Here is an 18,272-nt window from a genome sequence, read left to right as displayed (position 1 = left end):
AATTCATTGAAAAAGGAAATACAAATGGTCATATCCTGTAAAAATACATTCACCAGAGAATAAAAGATCAGTAATCCTTAGTTTGATATGTTTCAAAGCAGGCACTCACAAGTCTGGGAGTCAGTTTGGCAATGTATATCAAAGTCTTAAGTGTTTCTACAATCTCAGTAAGGTTACTCTAGGAATTTATTCTAATGAATAATTATTATTTAAATTACAAAATTAACAGCGTCACTGTATGGTTAGATCTGCCTTTAAAAATACTAGAAAATCTACGTATACAGGATAATACCAGTTATTATAACAAATAGGTGAAAATATGAAATAATATGAGTAATTAAAGAGGTGAAAATAGATAATTTTTAAAAATGTGTTATTACTATATCATTGTTAAGTAGCTTTAGTGTACAGAAAAGATTCTCCATCAACTTTTTTGTCTTAAAATAGTTTCATTCTCCCTGGTTTTGCAGACACCCTGAGAAGCAGTTCCCTTCTGGACTGAGTTGCTTATTAGTTTCAGTCAGCAGTGGGACCTGAGGCTCCTCACTCATCTCATTTCCCAGACGAACACCTCTTTTAACAGTCATTAACAGTTTAATAAGACTCCCTCCATTTTGGGAAGTATCTGTAGTTCCCTTAAGATTGTAGACAATTAACTGCTCTGTAGATTTCATAATTTTTTCTTTAAAGTTACTTAAATGTTTTAAAGTTATTAATATGATCACCTCCTGGAATTTGGCAGTCTTAAATGCTATATTCTTACCTGCTCTTGTAAATATAATAATTTGCCGGGTGTTGGTGGCTCACGCCTTTAATCCCAGCACTTGGGAGGCAGAGGCAGGCGGATCTCTGTGAGTTCGAGACCAGCCTGGTCTACAAGAGCTAGTTCCAGGACAGCCTCCAAAGCCACAGAGAAACCCTGCCTCAAAAAACCAAAAAAAAAAAAGTGAATATAATAATTTGTGCCAAAACTATCTCTCTTCAAATCCTACATAGTTCTGGTACAGTTTCCTAGGTCATTGTAGTTTTTCCCATTTTAAAATGTAGATAACCATATACTTTCTCATTGTGCTGTGTACTTAATGAGATAGGTTAGTGTGTGGACAGACACACACACACACACACACACACACACACACACACCAAGGGCTACTAGGGTTGTTTTGATCTGGGAAGGGAAGGATAATAAACTTCAAGAATCAATGGAATTGCTTTTAGAGCCTGCCTAAAATTTGACTCCGTGGATAAAGGTACTTCTCACCAAACCTGACAACCTGAGCTCAACCCATATAATGGAAGGCAAGAACTGACACATGCAACTTGTCCTCTGACCTCCACACACATGCATCACACACACAGATACACACAAAATACAGTGTAAACTTTAAAAAATTGACTGCCGTTAAATTGGTGGCATACAAGATGAAGGAATGAAAGTCAGTAGCTTTTCTTCAGAACTAAGAAGAGTTTAGGCATTTCCCCAGTGACTGTATATAAAAATATCCACTATATGTCTTTCGCACTCATTTACAAACTTAGTTTTGATCAAAATTACAAAGGGACTTTTCATTTTAGAAAATAAGAAAAAAAAAAGAATGGAACATGTGCCAAAAATCATGGATAATTTTGAAAGTCAAGATTTTTAAAAGTTCTAAAGTATTTTCATTTTAATACTCCCACACAGCCCTGTTGGGGAACGGGAAGAAACTAGTAATGGTTCTTAATGATTTGGGCCTAATCATTTTTTGGAAAAATGAGTGTGTTGTGTATGCATACCAACAAGCATAAAAAAAAAACCCACATAGAGACCAGAAACTTTCACAATTTAGGAGACACTTTCATTAGTTTTGTAGACAACAAAAATTAGTTGGTTGTGATAGCTAGTTTGTTTTGTCAACTTGATGCCAGCTAGTTATCTGAGAAGAGGGAATTCAATTGAGAAAAGGCCTCCATCAGATTGTACTGTAGGCGTGTCTGTGGAGCATTTTCTTAAGTGGTGGTTTATGTGGGAGGGCCCAGCCCAATTTGGGTGGTGTCCCTCCTGTGCTGTTGAAAGCAGGCTGAACAAAGCAGAGGGGGAGCAAACCAGTAAGCAGTGTTCTTCCAAGACCTGTGCCTGAGTTCCTCCCTTCAGGGTCCTGTCCTGCTTGCTTTCCTGCCCTGACCTCTCTCAGTGACAGACCGCTCTGTGGGTGTAAGATGAAATCAGCTCTTTGCTCCACAAGTAGCTTTTGGTCGTGGTGTGTTATCACAGCAGTAGACACCCTAAGGTGTTGGTAACATGAGTAAACTTCATTCTCTTTATTAAAGTTTTGTAAATGATATTGAATATTGGTAATGACAATCTTTACTAATATAATTTATTGAACTCTAAAATGAATTTGCCTTTTTTTCCCCCCAAGACAGGGTTTCTCTGTGTAACAGTCCTAGCTGTCCTGGAACTCACTTTTAGACTAGGTTGGCCTCAAAGTCACCTAAATCTGCCAGCCTCTGTCTTCCAAGTGCTGGGATTAAAGTAATGCACCATCACTGCCCAGCTGAGTTTGCCTTTTTTTATTTATGGACATTACCCTGCAGATGTGTCTGTGTGAGGATGCATGATCCTCTGGAACTGGGGTTACAGACAGCTGTGAGCTGCCATGTGGGTGCTGGGAATTGAACCGAGGTCCTCTGGAAGAGCAGCCAGTACTCTTAACCCCTGGACCATCTCTCCAGTCCCAAGTTTGGCTTTTAAAATGCCAGAATCTTGAGTAAAAGTTCTGTTTCTAGGAATTAAGTTTTATTTATTTTATATGTGTGGGTATTTTGACTGTGTGTATGTATGTGCACCATCTACAAACCTGGTATCTGCAGAGGCCAGAACAGAGTGTGTGAGCTGCTGTGTGGGTGCTTGGGAGTCAAACCTGGGTCCTCAGCAAGAGCAGCCAGTGAGTGCTCTTAACCACTAGGCCATATCCCCAGCACCTGTTTCTAGAAGTCATCTTACAGAATCTCAGACAGATTTATATGCATCAATGATTTTTTTGTACTGGAATATTGCTTATGATAGTTAAAATGAAAGCATCCTAAGTGTTGAACATTAACGTAATGATTATTATAAGTTGTGCTTTAGCCATGTAAGATATGTTGGACCCATTACTTGTAATGTTCTTTTAAAACTAGTGTTGTGGGAGAGCAATTACAGTGTACTGTTAAGTGAAAAAGGATGCTAACCAGGGAAATATTTCTAGATAGTGAGATTCTTGATATTTTTAACTTTAGTTCTACATTCCCTCATGTATTTTTCTATTAAAAATTTCTTAAAATACATGTTTTTGTGTTTTGTAGCTTTAACAGTTTTATGTAGTGTTAGTAAAATAATAGTGATAGACACTTAAAACTATGCAAACTATTTTTACCCTAAGGACATAAAGTTTTACTGTTCAAGAAATTTTATCTTAAAACATGTTGAATTTAAACTGAAACAATTAATTTTGGGACAACTTTTCTTTTCCTACTAGAAGTTGAAGACTTGTTTTCTTCACTTAAACATATCCAACACACTTTGGTTGATTCTCAGAGCCAGGAGGATATTTCACTGCTTTTACAACTTGTACAAAACAAAGATTTTCAGAATGCGTTCAAGATACACAACGCTGTCACAGTGCACATGAACAAGGCCAGTCCTCCATTTCCTCTTATCTCCAATGTACAAGACCTTGTACAAGAGGTATGTGTCTAAACATCTTATTGCTATCCACAGGGTAGTTATTAGTCACAATAAAGTGGACTGTTAGCAAGACTGATGTGATTATTGTCTGAGGTAATTGATAGTGGTCACCTGTTAATATAGTGCAATAGGAAATGAGAAAAAAACTGCTGCATGCCTCATGTTCTGAAAGTATTTATAACCTAGTTAATACTGATCATGAAGAGTTAATTTTATATATAAAATAAGTATAGAGAGTAACAAATGTTTCAGTTTTAATGCATTTCGTATGGTTTTAACCATTATATATTATAAACTCATTTAAATTGATAATCCCTAATAATCAGGGGTTATAAATATATGACTATTTAAGATACATTGTTGCCGGGCATTGGTGGAGCACACCTTTAATCCCAGCACTCCGGAGGCAGAGGCAGGTGGATCTCTGTGAGTTCGAGACCAGCCTGGTCTACCGAGAGAGTTCCAGGACAGGGTCCAAAACATTACAGAGAAACCCTGTCTCAAAAAAAAACAAAAACAAAAACAAAAAAACAAAATAAAAGATACATTGTTGATAATTTAGGACTTTCTAACAAAATAATATAAATGTTGCAGATTATTAATTTTTATTATTTTATGTATTTATGTGTTTCACCTGCATATATGTCTGTGCCCATAGAGGCCAGAAGAGGGAGTCTGATCCCGAGATTAGAGTTACAGGCAGTTGTTAGCTGCCATGTAGGTGCTGGCAACTGAGCACAGGTCCCCTGGAAGAGAAACCTGTTCCTTAACCGCTGACCATCTCTCCAGCCATAATATCCAGTTCTATAAAGGTTTCTTTTGTTAACATGTTGCTTTTAAATTCTAGGTTCAAAAGCTCCAAGCATCTTTCAAATTGAAGTTTTTTGTTGTTTGTTTTGGTTTTTCAAGACAGGGTTTTTCTGTGGCTTTGGAGGCTGTCCTGGAACTACTAGCTCTTATAGACCAGGCTGGTCTCGAACTCACAGAGATCTATCTGCCTCTGCCTCCCAAGTGCTGGGATTAAAGGCGTGCACCACCACCACTTGGCTAAATTGAAGGTTTTAAAGCAGTACAAATAAGCTCTGATTTGGAAATAGTATGCATTCTGTCATAGAATTTCAGGTTATTGTAATCTTACAAAAAATAATTCTGAAAACATCAAGTGTATTTCTTTGAGTCTACATAAAATATAGAAAAGGGGCTAGGAGTAAGTATAATTTCTAAGAGCTATAAACTATAGGTTAGTTTAGGAGATACTTTATATATGAGCATAGTGTCTCTAAGGAAGGTGTTTTCCTTGTTGAAATACCTAAAATAGCAAAACTTAACATACAAGGTAATAGAGAGGTCTACTGTTTCCCTGAGTAACATACGGACCTGTTTCTAGAAAGGAAGAAACTGGCCATCTATCAGTTTCAAAGAGCTGATGGACTCCTTCCTATTAGTTTTGTGGTATTCTTTTCATTGAGAGAACTGTTGAACACTGGGTGTGACTTGGTCTACCATATGTGAGGCCCTAGGTTCAATCCCTATCACTGCAGGAAATATATTTTTTTGTTTTGTTTTGTTTTTTGGTTTTTTCAAGACAGGGTTTCTCTGTATTGTTTAGGAGGCTGTCCTGGAACTCACTTGGTAGACCAGGCTGGCCTCGAACTCACAAGATCCGCCTGCCTCTGCCTCCCAAGTGCTGGGATTAAAGGCATGCGCCACCACCTCCCGGCCGGAAATACATTTTTTTAATTTAAAAATACCACTTCTATTCCATTTCTTTAATTTTTTTATTTACTTAAGGTAACTTAAATATGTTTTCCTGAAAAATTACTTTTTTAAAAAACAGATTGAGGCTGGGCGTGGTCGCACATGCCTTTAATCCCAGCACTTGGGAGACAGAGGCAGGCAGATCTCTGTGAGTTCGAGGCCAGCCTGGTCTACAGAGCGAGTTCCAGGACAGCCTCCAAAACAATAGAGAGAAACCCTGTTACGAAAAACAAAACAAAGCAAAAAAGCAGATTGAGGCTGTGCGCTGGTTGCACATGCCTTTAATCTCAGTACTTGGGAGACAGAGGCAGGCAGATCTCTGTGAGTTCGAGGTCAGCCTGATCTACAGAGCGAGTTCCTGGACAAGCTCCAAAACAACACAGAGAAAACCTTGTCTCAAAAAACCAAAAAATAAATAAAAATAAAAAAGCAAATATTGTGTTTATACTTTTTTAAAGAAAAGATAGATAATTTGAATTTCATGAAATAAATTTTTGCTTATCTAAAAACATGAGCAAAATGTAAGTCAACGTATCAGGAAATAGAATTTGATTTTTTTTTAATTTTGAAATACTGGTGTGTGTGTGTGTCTGTGTCAGGAACTTAGTTGTGGTAGCATGACCACAGGGATTGTGGGGAGATAGTATGGTATATGAAAAAGTGGTTTTATGAAACTGGCGCACACCTTTAATCCCAGCACATGGGAGGCAGAGGCAGGCGGATCTCTGTGAGTTCCAGGCCAGCCTGGTCTACAGAGGGAGTTCCAGGACAGCTTTCAAAACAATATAGAGAAACCCTGTCTCACAAAACAAACAAACAAACAAAAAAGTGGTTTTATAGTGGACCCTACAGGCACGAGTAATGCCAGAGCTGGAAAAGAGTTAAGAATCAGGTGGTACTTAATGCTAAGGATCTTAGACTCGACCCTGTGACTGAGAAAGAGGCAGTGAGGATGACAGTGGTCATTTTTTGTTTTATAAATTGAACATCCAATCAATATAAAAGCAGTTTGAATAGTGTGATCTCATTTTGGTAAAAGTAAGTGTGAGAGGCTGAGTACTGGAGTGCTTGCCTAGCAGGTGTGACGTCCAAGCAGTGTACACAAACAAACCAAAAGCATGGACAATTGCCTCTCTGTGGCACTGGGCTGCCCATCACAGACTTTGTTTTCCTTGTTATTCCCTAAACATTACTACATAGCTATTACATTATAGTAGGTGTCATTACTAGGGGGGCGGGATTTAAAGCATATGGATGGAAAGGTATAACTAACATACTTTGCCTTTTTATAGAAGAGACTCAAGTGACCTTGGATTTAGGTATGGAACAAGAGTCCCTGTAACTAATTCTGTGTGATACTGAGGAGTAACTGTATACATAGAGATTTCTTTGGTGCTGTGTATAGTATGTCCAACATTATTGAGATAGTTTATATTTATTAAAAATCATGTTTTATGGTTGCTTCAGTGTAAATATCTGTGTATACACCTGTGAAATCTATCATCTACCACCAAGTTACTAAATATCCACCATGCACAAAGCTCGCTCAAGGCCCTGGACAGACAGTAGCCACATCTTCTACTCTTGCCCCTTTTGTCATATGCTCATCTGCTTCCTGCTTTACTCATTTGTTATTTATGAGCATGACAAGTAAACACACAATATTAGTTATTTTTCTTGTCATTATGACTAAGTACCTGACAAGAAGCAACTGGAGTGGGGGGGATTTGTTTGTACTCACGGGATTTGGGAGGGCATAGTTTATGTTGGTTGGGATAGCTTATTGTGGCAGAAGGAATGTAGGACAGCTGGCTATATTGCCTTGGTGGTCAGGAACAGACATAGTTGCTGTAAGCAAAGTTTATAACTCATAAAATACACACATAAACCACCAGCAACAGACTTCCTCCAGCTAGGCCTCACCTTCCTTAACCTCACAAAACAGCACCACCACTTGGGGATCCAGTGTTCAAAAGCATGAGCCTGCGAGGTCATTTTGCATTAAACCATGACCCCATCTGATTTCCTCTGCTCGTTGTAACCTTTTTTTGTTGATTTATCTATCTATCTATCTGTCTGTCTGTCTGTCTATCTATCTATCTATCATGCATACAGTGTCCTGCCTACATGTATGCCTGCAGGCCAGAAGAGGGCACCAGATCTCATTACACATGGTTATGAGTTACCTTGAGGGTGTTGGAAATTGAACTCAGGACTTCAGGAAGACCAGCCAGTGCTCTTAACCTCTGAGCAGTCTCTCCAGCCCCCAGTGTAATCTTGAGGTTCATCTCTTTTGTGCATGTATCAAATTGAAACCAACACTTTACAAATAATAGGCATGTTAGCACTCATCTAAGTTCCAACCCCAGTAGTTTGTAATGTTTTCTGTGTAGTGTATTGTGTGACTATCCCACATTGTATTTAGTCACTTAAACCTGTTGAGATTGGTTGTTTCCTATTAGTGATTCATTTTTATTTTATTTTCACATTTATTGTGGAATGTGAGTGTATTCATGTGTGTGCAGTGCTGTGAGTGTGGAAATCAGCAAAACTTTGAGGGGTCAGTTTCTTCCTTCCACCATGTGGATTCTGAGAATTGAACTTGGATTATCAGGTTGGTGGCAAATGCTTTTACCCACTGAAACATCTTGCCAGCTTTCCTGTTACTGTGGTGCTTGCTTGAATTTGCTTTTCCATCATGATTACCAGACTATTTTTGTGTAGTTATTGGTCATTTCTCTGTCTTTAATACTTGGTCAGATCTGTTTTCATTGTAAAAGATTTGTGGTCTTGAGTTTTTAATATATTCTGATTATTCACTGGTGGGAAGGGACCAGTAATGTATAAGAACTGTCCTTCAATTCCTTTAGCCTTGTAAATGCAGCTAATGATGTGTGCTGACACTAGAATAGATAACGTCTGGGCTTGCTGACAGAGAAAGGGGTGTTTATCAGAGTTCTAGTTTTTTTGGGTTTTGTTTTTTGGCTTTTTTTCTTTTTTCCAAGAAAAGTTTTCTCTGTGTATCCCTGTCTGTCCTGGAGCTCACTTTGTAGAGCAGGCTGGCCTCAAATTCTCAGAGATCCGCCTGCCTTTGCTTCCTGCCTGCTGGCATTGAAGGTGTGCGCCACCACTACATGTTGCCAGGGGTTTTGTTTGTTTGCCTGCTTGCTTGCTTGCTTGTTTTTAAAGAAACATTTCAGAAATGTTCAGAAACTGACTTAAAAGTAGAAACAAAGAAGTTGTACATAGAATATTATTAAGTTGATTTGTAGCTTTTATAAAGTCTTGATAAATTTTTAAATTCAAAATTGTCTTTCCCTCTCAGAGTTGCCTTCTCCGTCGATAGAAAGGTATTTTAGTCAGGGATTATAAATTTTAAATTAAGTTAGGGTAGTTTTCATGAAGTTTCAAAAGGAAAGCACTGTCTTGTAGTTTCTAGGTACCCAAACTGGGGTACAGAATAGTTTCAGTACTTTGTTTGTTAGGCAGGGTTTCACTGGTTAGCTCTTGCCTACCTGGAACTCACAGGGATCCTCCTGCCTGTGGAGCAAGGAGATTAAAGGCATGCACCACCACACCCAGCACTATATAGCTTTTTAGATTGGGGGGTGTGTGTGCACATGTACATGTGTGTACATGTAGTAGATGTGAGTACTTGCAGGGACCAGTGGAAGGCATCAGATCCCCTTGATCTGGAGTTACAGGTGGTTGTGAGTGGCCTGCTATGGGTGCTAGGAATCAAACTTCAATCCTTTACAAGAACCGTGAAGACACCTCTCTGTCTCTTCTCATTGCTTTGGTGTGCTTGTTGTGGTAAAATTGGTCCACATCTTGTCATCTGATAGGTTTAATCGGAGAATTGCAAATAAAATAGCCTTACAGGATATAGAATTCCTGTTAATCGTTGGTTACTCCTATCATTTCATTAATAGTGATAATTTTGGTTTTGTAATCCACATTGTTGCTGTGTACCATTTTGAGTGTTTATGGGGTTTGGAGGTGCAAAGGCAAAAAAGGCGTGAGCAGTAAGTAAGAACACACTTTGGGAGAAAGTAGTGTGCAACGAGACATAACTGCCTCAATATTCGTCGGTAGAAGATTGGACTTAATTTTTAGTTCAAGTAACTAGAAACCAAGTGAATAGGAAAGAGTAACTAAATTCTTTAATAGGAAGAATAGATAATCATTACATTAGAAGGACATTCAGAAGGACAGGAAAGTAGACAGCATCTGTGATAAGCAGTCTGGTAGTGTTGGGAAAGAAAGAACACAAATGTAGACACACATTGAGGTCATGTTAGACCCTCACATGATGGGGCTCAACCTGCATATAAGGAAAGACACAGGGGTTTTGAATATTGTAACTGTGGAGTTATCTTAAGAACACATTGTCCAACATCACTACATTTATCTTGTAAGTCTGTAACTTTAAATTGACATCTCAGATTTTTAATGTGGTTCTTATAACATAGGATTTAAAGTTTCTAAAGTAGCATGATAGCTAACTGGTAGGTAGAGCAGATCTTATGACAATCAGTCGTTAGTGTACTTTATGCTGTTGGGAAACTTTTGAAATTGAAATGGTTCATTTGTAGATGTAAATACCGTATTTGAAGTATGCTTTCAGAAAAATGTAATTTTTAGCCATAAGATTGAAAGATCTGTGGGAAAGGGTTTTTTTTTATTCATATATCTCTTTAGTGTTTTTCTTCACTATAAGTGCTTTTTGCTATTTTTTTCTTACTTAAAAATAAAAGTATTGTGTTACATAGATGATGCTGTTAGTTCTTATGTACCAGAAAAAAAAAGTGGTTTTTTTTTTTCATTTCTTAGGTACAAACCGTCTTAAAGCCAGTCCATCAGAAGGAAGGACAAGAGTTAACTGCTTTGTTAAATGCTCCACATATTCAGGTAGACAAAGCACAGAACAATGTATACGTTTCCAGTATTTGTGTTTGTAACCCTCTCTGCAAATTAATTATTGTTGGGTAATATTGTTAAGCTATTTCTTATGTAAAACTATCCAAACCATGTTTTTAAATAGCTTATTTTAAAACTAGGCAAAAATTCCTTGTGTGATTATCTGTGGCATTTTAAACCTTTAAAGACTTGGTCATAATACTGTGTGCATGAGAAAACTAAGTCTTTCTACAGTTGTGTTCTTACTTAAAGTCGTGTGGGTTTTTTTGTTTGTTTTTTTGAAACAGGCACTTTTACTGGCCCATGATAAAGTTGCTGAGCAGGAAATGCAGCTAGAGCCCATTACAGATGAAAGAGTGTATGAAAGTGTCGGCCAGTATGGAGGAGAAACTGTAAAAATAGTTCGTATAGAAAAGGCTCGTGATATTCCATTGGTAAGTTTCCCACCTCTATACAAAGATTATTGTTACATTCCTGGAGAGTTTTCTCTTTGTGGGTCAATTTGTTGGAGTTCTAGTATGCTCATGATCAAAACCCTTATTTGGTTGAAAAATTAGTTTCATTACCTTGTCTCACTCCTAATTTAGTGAAAATAATAGCTTATGAAATACTTACTGAGGAACAAGAAGAGATAACTAATTTTCTTTCAACTTACACTTTACAACAACAGCTAGAAAACTCTAATCTTTGGGAGCTAGGTAGATGGCTTAATTGGAACGTGCTTGATGCATGTGCTGGGTACACATGCTTGGTGCATGTGCTTGGTGCACATGAGGATCTGGAGGTTGCACCCCAGCACCTCTGTGAAGAGTCAAGATGATGGCATGTGTCTGTGATCCCAACTCTCTCAGAGATAAGCAGATTTCTCTAGAGCCTCACTAGCCCCCAGCCTAACCCAATCAGTCAGCTCCAGGTTTAGTGACCCTATCTCCAAATATGAGAGTGATTGAGGACTTCTGGAGCACAAGTGACTATGTACACACACACACACACACACACACACACACACACACACACACACACACACACACACACACAATACAGCAATAAAATATTTTTAAAATGTATAAGCAGTTTATATAACTAGTTCCTTCCAAGAGAATAAAAAGGAACGTTATGACAATTCTTAGGAAAATTAGGTGGTTTTTAAAAGTGCTTATTTTGAGTGTGTGTATGTGTACCACATACATGCAGGTACATGAAGACACACACAAAAAAGGAGTTGGATCCCCTGGAACCTGACTTACAGGGGTTTGTAAACTGTCCAATATGGGTACTGGGAACAAAACCCAGGTCCTTTAAAGGAACAGTAAGTGCTGTTAACCACTTAGCTCCAGAAAATAAGTATCTTACATTTCTAGCTTTTGACTTTTTCATGTTTTCACTTCCAGTTTTAATATATAATTTCTCATTTCCAATTTGTATAATAAATGTTAGTATTGAATACATTTTAATGTGAGCTGACTGCAGCTGTATTTAACATTTACATAATTAATCATATTGCTATTTATTCCTTAATAGTATTTTGAATTTTAAGAAATTCTTTATAGTTAGGCACTGTGTTTATTAGTTATTATACCTAGATGTTTTCTAGCTATTAGAATAGGAGCCAGAAAAAACAATTATCATTTTATGTCTTTAAACACTGAATACATTTTTTTCTGTTATTATATGCTTCAGAAATCTGTATGTTCTCAGAAGTTTAATGAATAAAGTGTTTCTGAAGCAGAAAATGTTTTTGGGGGGTGCATTGCTTTCACATATAGTTAGTTATTAATGTAGCAATGTGAATAAATTTATTCTCAAGATAAATTAAAGGCTAGTCTTACTGGATTAAAAATAGAATTTAAAAATGAAATGTTTAATAAAAATTACATTTTTATGTTTAAATTAGATGTTGGGTGTTTTTAGGGTGCCACGGTTCGTAATGAAATGGATTCTGTTATCATTAGCCGGATAGTGAAAGGAGGTGCCGCAGAGAAGAGTGGGCTCTTACACGAAGGAGATGAAGTTCTGGAGATCAACGGCATTGAAATCCGGGGAAAAGATGTCAATGAGGTTTTTGACTTGTTGGTATGTTCAGACTGCAGAATAATAACAAATTCATTTAAAAACCTGTTTTGTTATTAAACTTAAAAGGGATTACATTAGAGTGTATATTTTTTAGAAATAACTGATGATCTTTAGCCTAACTTTACAGCATTTATCAATTTGTGTTATTTTATTTGGGGTTCATTTGTTTTTATTTACTTTGGCTTTATTATAACAACTTTATTTTTCCTTTTATTATATTTTAAAGATTTGTTTTTATTTTATGCATATCTGTACACCTTGTACATGCCTGGTGAAGTAAAGTAGCTGCAATTGAACAAGATTTATTGTGTAATTAATGACTGTCATCTTGAGAGATAGCTGCAGCACATTTCTGTTGGGCAGTGCTAGTATAATCAAGTACTCACTTCTAATTACCTTTATAAAAAGAATTTTTTAGGATTTATTTGTGTTATAGGTGTTTTGTCTGCATGTATGTAAATGTTCCATGCACATGCCTGGTATCTGAGAAAATCTGAAAAGAGCAGTGGATACTCTAGAGCTGGAATTACGTATGGTTGTCAGCCATGCTGTGGGTGCTAGGAGTCAAACCCAAATTCTTTGTAAGAACAGCCAAGTGCTCTTAATTGATGAGCTATCTCTTTTATTTTCCTCTCTCCCTTCCTTTCCTTTCCCCTTTCTTTCTTTCCTTGGTTTCATATGAGGCCCTGGCTGTCCTGGAGCTCACTGTGTAGGCTAGGCTGGCCTTGAACTCAGAGAGATAAATGCACCTACCCATACCTCCTGAGTACTAGGATTAAAGGCATTTGCCATCACCCTCAGAATAATTGTATTTTGCGAAAGATTTTTAGCAATTGTACAGAAGTACAAATTATGATTTTTCCTTTTCCTTTTTGAAGGTAAGTTCTCATTCTTAACCTAGGCTGAAGTAAAACTCAATATGTAGCCTAGACTGAAGTTTTGGTGACTCTCTTCCTATGGCCTCCTAAGTGCTACAATTATAAGCATCAGCCAGTACTCCCAGCAACAAACAATACTTATATTCTTATTTGGCATCCGTGTTACAGTATTATGTCTACTACCTGCTGGTTAATAAAAGCTAGAAAATATCCATATCCCTATTGTCACCAAATCTCAGCTCATTGCTCCGGGAGAACAAAGTGTCATTAGTCATCACTTGTAGCCTATTTTATTGGTGAGTATCTCAGGTTGAGCATTGTTCCTTGTTTTGTCAGTAACAAAAGTTGTGATGATTGATGCCTAGGCTGGATATGTCTGAAAACAGCTAGCGCTGTATTGGACAGTAATTGCAAATCTAGCCATACAACTCAATACATTAAACAGTAGAATAGAAAGACCAAATAAGGAAGGAATCTGGGAATGGAAAACATTTTCCTATAGGTCTCAGATTATCCTGTTTAGGGACTTTGATCATAAGATTGTGGAATGATTTTCATAAATATTTCTAAAATAGTTCAACCTTTCTGTTACAGTCTGATATGCATGGTACTTTGACATTTGTTCTGATTCCTAGTCAACAAATCAAACCTCCTCCTGCCAAAGAAACTGTAGTAAGTAATGTTTAAGTATTTATTGTTTTTTGTTCTTTGATTTCTACTTTTCCGTGTCAGAAACTTCACTGTATGATGTGTTCATGTAAAAACAGAGAAATTGGGTGGTTTTATTTAAATAAGTGTAAAACATCAACATTTCAGTCTCTGAATTTTTATTATTATTAACATTGATGTTTGTCTACAGTTACAAGTGACTTTAGCCCAGTAACGTAGAAGAGAAAGGTACTTTTATAAATATGTGGAACTCCTTACTTTAGTGTATTGCTGTGTGTTAAATATTTAATTCAGCTCTATTAAATGATAGACTCAATTACTGCACAACACAGCAAGTTCCATTAAGTATATATCCAAAAGAATTGGAAACATCCATGTACAACTTGTACATGAATATTTATGCAGGTATTATTTGTAAGACCCAAAAAGTTTAAAAGCAACAACAAAACTTCTTAAAATAGCTACCAGCAATCATTAGAAAATACAGTATAGTTTACCTGTCTGTACAGTGAGATATTATTTGATGTGCGATTTGGGAATTGGGAGAGAACAGGAATAGTCCCTCATTGGTACTGAGTGCAGGAAAGTTAGAAATAGTCTACCAATATCGATGGTTAGCCTGTCTCTGAATACACTAAAACCATAAACTGTGTAGTATATGAATTACATCAAATATCTATTTTCATATCAAGAAAAGAACATTCCCTAGGGAACTGTCTTAAACAGAACCTCACTTGAAAATTGGACACAGCATCTTTACCGTATTTGCAAACAACACCCAATTAAAGAACCAGACTGTCATCAGCATCTAAAATCCCCATCTTATATGCCCTTTAGTCAGTATTCATCTTGTGATTCACCCCACACCAGCATAAACATTGTCCTTATTTCTAGAAACTCTAGTTCCTTTGCATTTTATTTTCTATAAATGGATTGCATAGATTTGGATCAAATATGGTAAGGATATTTTTCCCAGTTGATCATCCTGATTTAGATAAGTTAGCAGTGTGGGACATGCTAGTTACATGCACTTTTAAAAGAAACACAGAGCAGCAGAGGGACAGTTGCTCCAGTCATGACAGCCCCAGGGAAACTTAACATGGGACCTGGTGAGATTAATTTGCCTTTTCTAATGATGGTAGTTTAGAAACTGCATACCTTACTGAGGATCACTGTTTTCACAGGTCAGACTGTTTCTAATTCTGCTTACCTTGCCCTTGATGCACCTTCATTAGCTGTTAACGGTAACTCAGTTTGAACACTCCGCTTCTATGTCAACAGATGAGCTTAAGCAAATCTTACCCTGAAGTGTTGTTACTTAGCTAAATGCCCTTTTAGTTCATTTCTCTGCAGAGCTGTAACACGCAGGTACCTTTGTGCTAGACATTTTGTGTTACCATTTTATTTATTCTTGATCTTATTTTTACCCTGTTTATGTTTCAGATCCATGTAAAAGCTCATTTTGACTATGACCCCTCGGATGACCCTTATGTTCCATGTCGAGAATTAGGTCTGTCTTTTCAAAAAGGAGACATACTTCATGTGATCAGCCAGGAAGATCCGAATTGGTGGCAGGCCTATAGAGAGGGTGACGAAGACAACCAGCCTCTAGCTGGACTTGTCCCAGGTAAGAGACAAGAGTGAAAGCACTTGAAGGGCTGAGGGCACAGCCCCGGGGTAGGACATGTACTTAGCTGTACCCAGGCCATATCTCTTCCCCTAATTTATTTGAAGGCAAAGATCTGAGAAGATGAAGGTTAGTCACACTGAAAACCTCTTACATTAAAATCTTTTGTTTTTATTAATTTTTTTTTTCGAGACAGGGTTTCTCTGTGGCTTTGGAGGCTGTCCTGGAACTCACTTTGTAGACCAGGCTGGCCTCGAACTCACAGAGATCCACCTGCCTCTGCCTCGCAAGTGCTGGGATTAAAAGCGTGCACCACCAACGCCTGGCCTGTTTTTATTAATTCTTAAATTATTTAACTTTTTACACGTTACTCCCAGCTCCCTCTTCCTCCCCTCCTCCCCCACCCCCTACATTAAAATCTTAATCCAATGAGAAAAATGTGTTATCTACTTGTATCATTGACAAAGAGGTAGAAATGAAATCATTTTCACACACACATACATGAAAACAAAAACAAATTATGAATAATGTCAATGAATGCATATGTTGACTGGTATCTTGGGATCAGAAAATAATAAATGGCTGCATAATACTTCGAAAGTTTACGTCTTGAATTGATGTGTTTGACTTGAAATAGTTCTCAGTGAGCAGAACCATTATATGTTCCAGCATGGTACTTTGTACATAGTAATGTTCACTGAAATCTTTTTAACGTTCAACTGTGAAGTTAGTCTATTATTTATATTTTTATGATATATGATAAATAAGTAATACATATGATTAGATTGATGAACTGGGTCAGTAAACATTTGCAGGCTTGGACTAGAGAGATGACTCAACAATTAAGAGTGCATACAGTTCTTTTAAAGGATCCAAATCTGGTTTCCAGTATCCACATTGCACACACCCCTACACACATACACATAATTAATAAAATAAAAATTTTAAATTAAATAAGATAAAGAAACCTTTTTTAGACAAGATTAGTCTCATTCAGGGTGGTATGGCATTTGTAGGCTATATATCTTAACTGGAATTATTCTTGTGTTGGCAGAAGGGTTTCTAAGGCAGTGTGAAAAATTACTGCTAATGTTTTCTCTTTGATTAAAAATATTTTTATCCTTTTAAATGTTTTACTGTTCTTTCTCTTCATGTTGTTAAGGGAAAAGCTTCCAGCAGCAAAGGGAAGCCATGAAGCAAACCATAGAAGAAGACAAGGAGCCAGAAAAATCAGGTTAGATGCATGCATTTAGTAGTGGAAAAAGCAAGAGTCCTGGGTGTTCATCTGGAACCATGATGAATACACACACAGAATTATCAAGAAAGAAAGGTGTATGCATTAAAGGAAAATACAAAAAGCAGAACTGATTATCTTTAGATGTAAAAAATGATGAAATTAGCATCTGTCTACAGTGTGTAATTAATAGAAAATGACAAATTAAAAAGTTCTGTCAACAGTGTATTAAATCTTAAATCAGTTTGAAATAGCATTGTTTAAGGAAATACATACTGAAATTATAACTATTTTTGATTAATTATAACTGATTTTGATCAATAGGAAAACTGTGGTGTGCAAAGAAGAATAAAAAGAAGAGGAAAAAGGTTTTATATAATGCTAATAAAAATGATGGTAAGTTCTAATCTCAGGTATAGTAGTTGTATTTATAACATCTGTAATATTAAATTGTTTCCTTAAGTTTTTTTTTCTGTTTAAGGTGTTTGAAAAATTATTTCCCTCTAATAATTTTTTTTCAAAAAAATGTGTTTGAAATAAAATATGAAGTATGTCTACAGCATCTCAAGTCACAAAGGCTCATTTTACAGAGCATGCCACTTATGGCTAAGGCCAGTAACAGATAGCTTTGATTAGAAGTTTTAAAGTCATGACATCTCTCAAAATCCAGAGCTCTGCTAATACTGGGCTTATGTTCCCAGGGACAAAAGTCCACTGCACTGACTGACAGCTATGGCCCTGATTGGGGCACCTACAACCTAGGTCAGCCATCACCACCACTTGTGATTTTCCTTATCTTCTGGACTCATTACCTTTTTGAATGGTCTTCATTACATTTAAATTGCTTCGTCCTGCTTTGGTCTACATTAGAAAAGCCAGATAATAAGTCAGAAGCATGACTTTAAAAATCTGCAAGGCTTACGTCTCAAGAATGTGAAGCATAAATTAAACTAATAAAGAAAAGTTTGGTTGCTGTTTGTTTTTTCAGACAGGGTTGCTCTGTGTAGCCCTGGCTGTCCTGGAACTCACTATGTAGACCAGACTGGCCTTGAACTCAGAGATCTGCCTGCCTCTGCCTACCCAGTGATGGGATTAAAGGTGTGTACCATCCAGCTAGATTATTAGATATTCTATATGATGCTGAATCTAACATTAAATCAGCTTTAATAATTGCTTTCTAAGTCCAGCATCCTTTATGCTGGTATATTATGTAACTAAGATTCATTAGGTTGTTAATCTTACTGGCTAAATTGGCTAATATCTTTGTTTGCTAGTACATTTCAGACCTAAGTCTGGGGATGAACCCTGTTTTATTTCCTTTCCTTTCTGCCTCTACTCCCAGTCTCTCTGTGTACAGAGAATTGAACCTGAGACTTCATGTATTTGAGGCAAATATTCTACTGC

General features: G+C 37.0%; 1 protein-coding gene across 2 annotated transcripts in view; it reads left to right on the top strand.

Annotated features, from left to right (window-relative positions):
* The window catches only part of Pals1 (protein associated with LIN7 1, MAGUK family member), a 77,750-nt gene that overhangs the window by 48,155 nt on the left and 11,323 nt on the right, over positions 1-18,272 (top strand). For both annotated transcript variants that reach the window (XM_013115406.3, XM_005072745.4), the window contains exons 4-11: positions 3,501-3,709; positions 10,301-10,378; positions 10,675-10,821; positions 12,299-12,460; positions 13,933-14,010; positions 15,451-15,634; positions 16,797-16,868; positions 17,193-17,264. In XM_013115406.3, coding sequence (XP_012970860.1) covers positions 3,501-3,709; positions 10,301-10,378; positions 10,675-10,821; positions 12,299-12,460; positions 13,933-14,010; positions 15,451-15,634; positions 16,797-16,868; positions 17,193-17,264 — 1,002 coding nt within the window. The remainder of the gene's footprint in view (positions 1-3,500; positions 3,710-10,300; positions 10,379-10,674; positions 10,822-12,298; positions 12,461-13,932; positions 14,011-15,450; positions 15,635-16,796; positions 16,869-17,192; positions 17,265-18,272) is intronic.

This window comes from Mesocricetus auratus, unplaced genomic scaffold (assembly GCF_017639785.1).
Source record: "Mesocricetus auratus isolate SY011 unplaced genomic scaffold, BCM_Maur_2.0 Super-Scaffold_15014, whole genome shotgun sequence".
Lineage (NCBI taxonomy): Eukaryota > Metazoa > Chordata > Mammalia > Rodentia > Cricetidae > Mesocricetus > Mesocricetus auratus.
The sequence above is the reverse complement of the archived record's forward strand: the minus strand, read 5'-3'. Positions and strand labels throughout refer to the sequence as shown.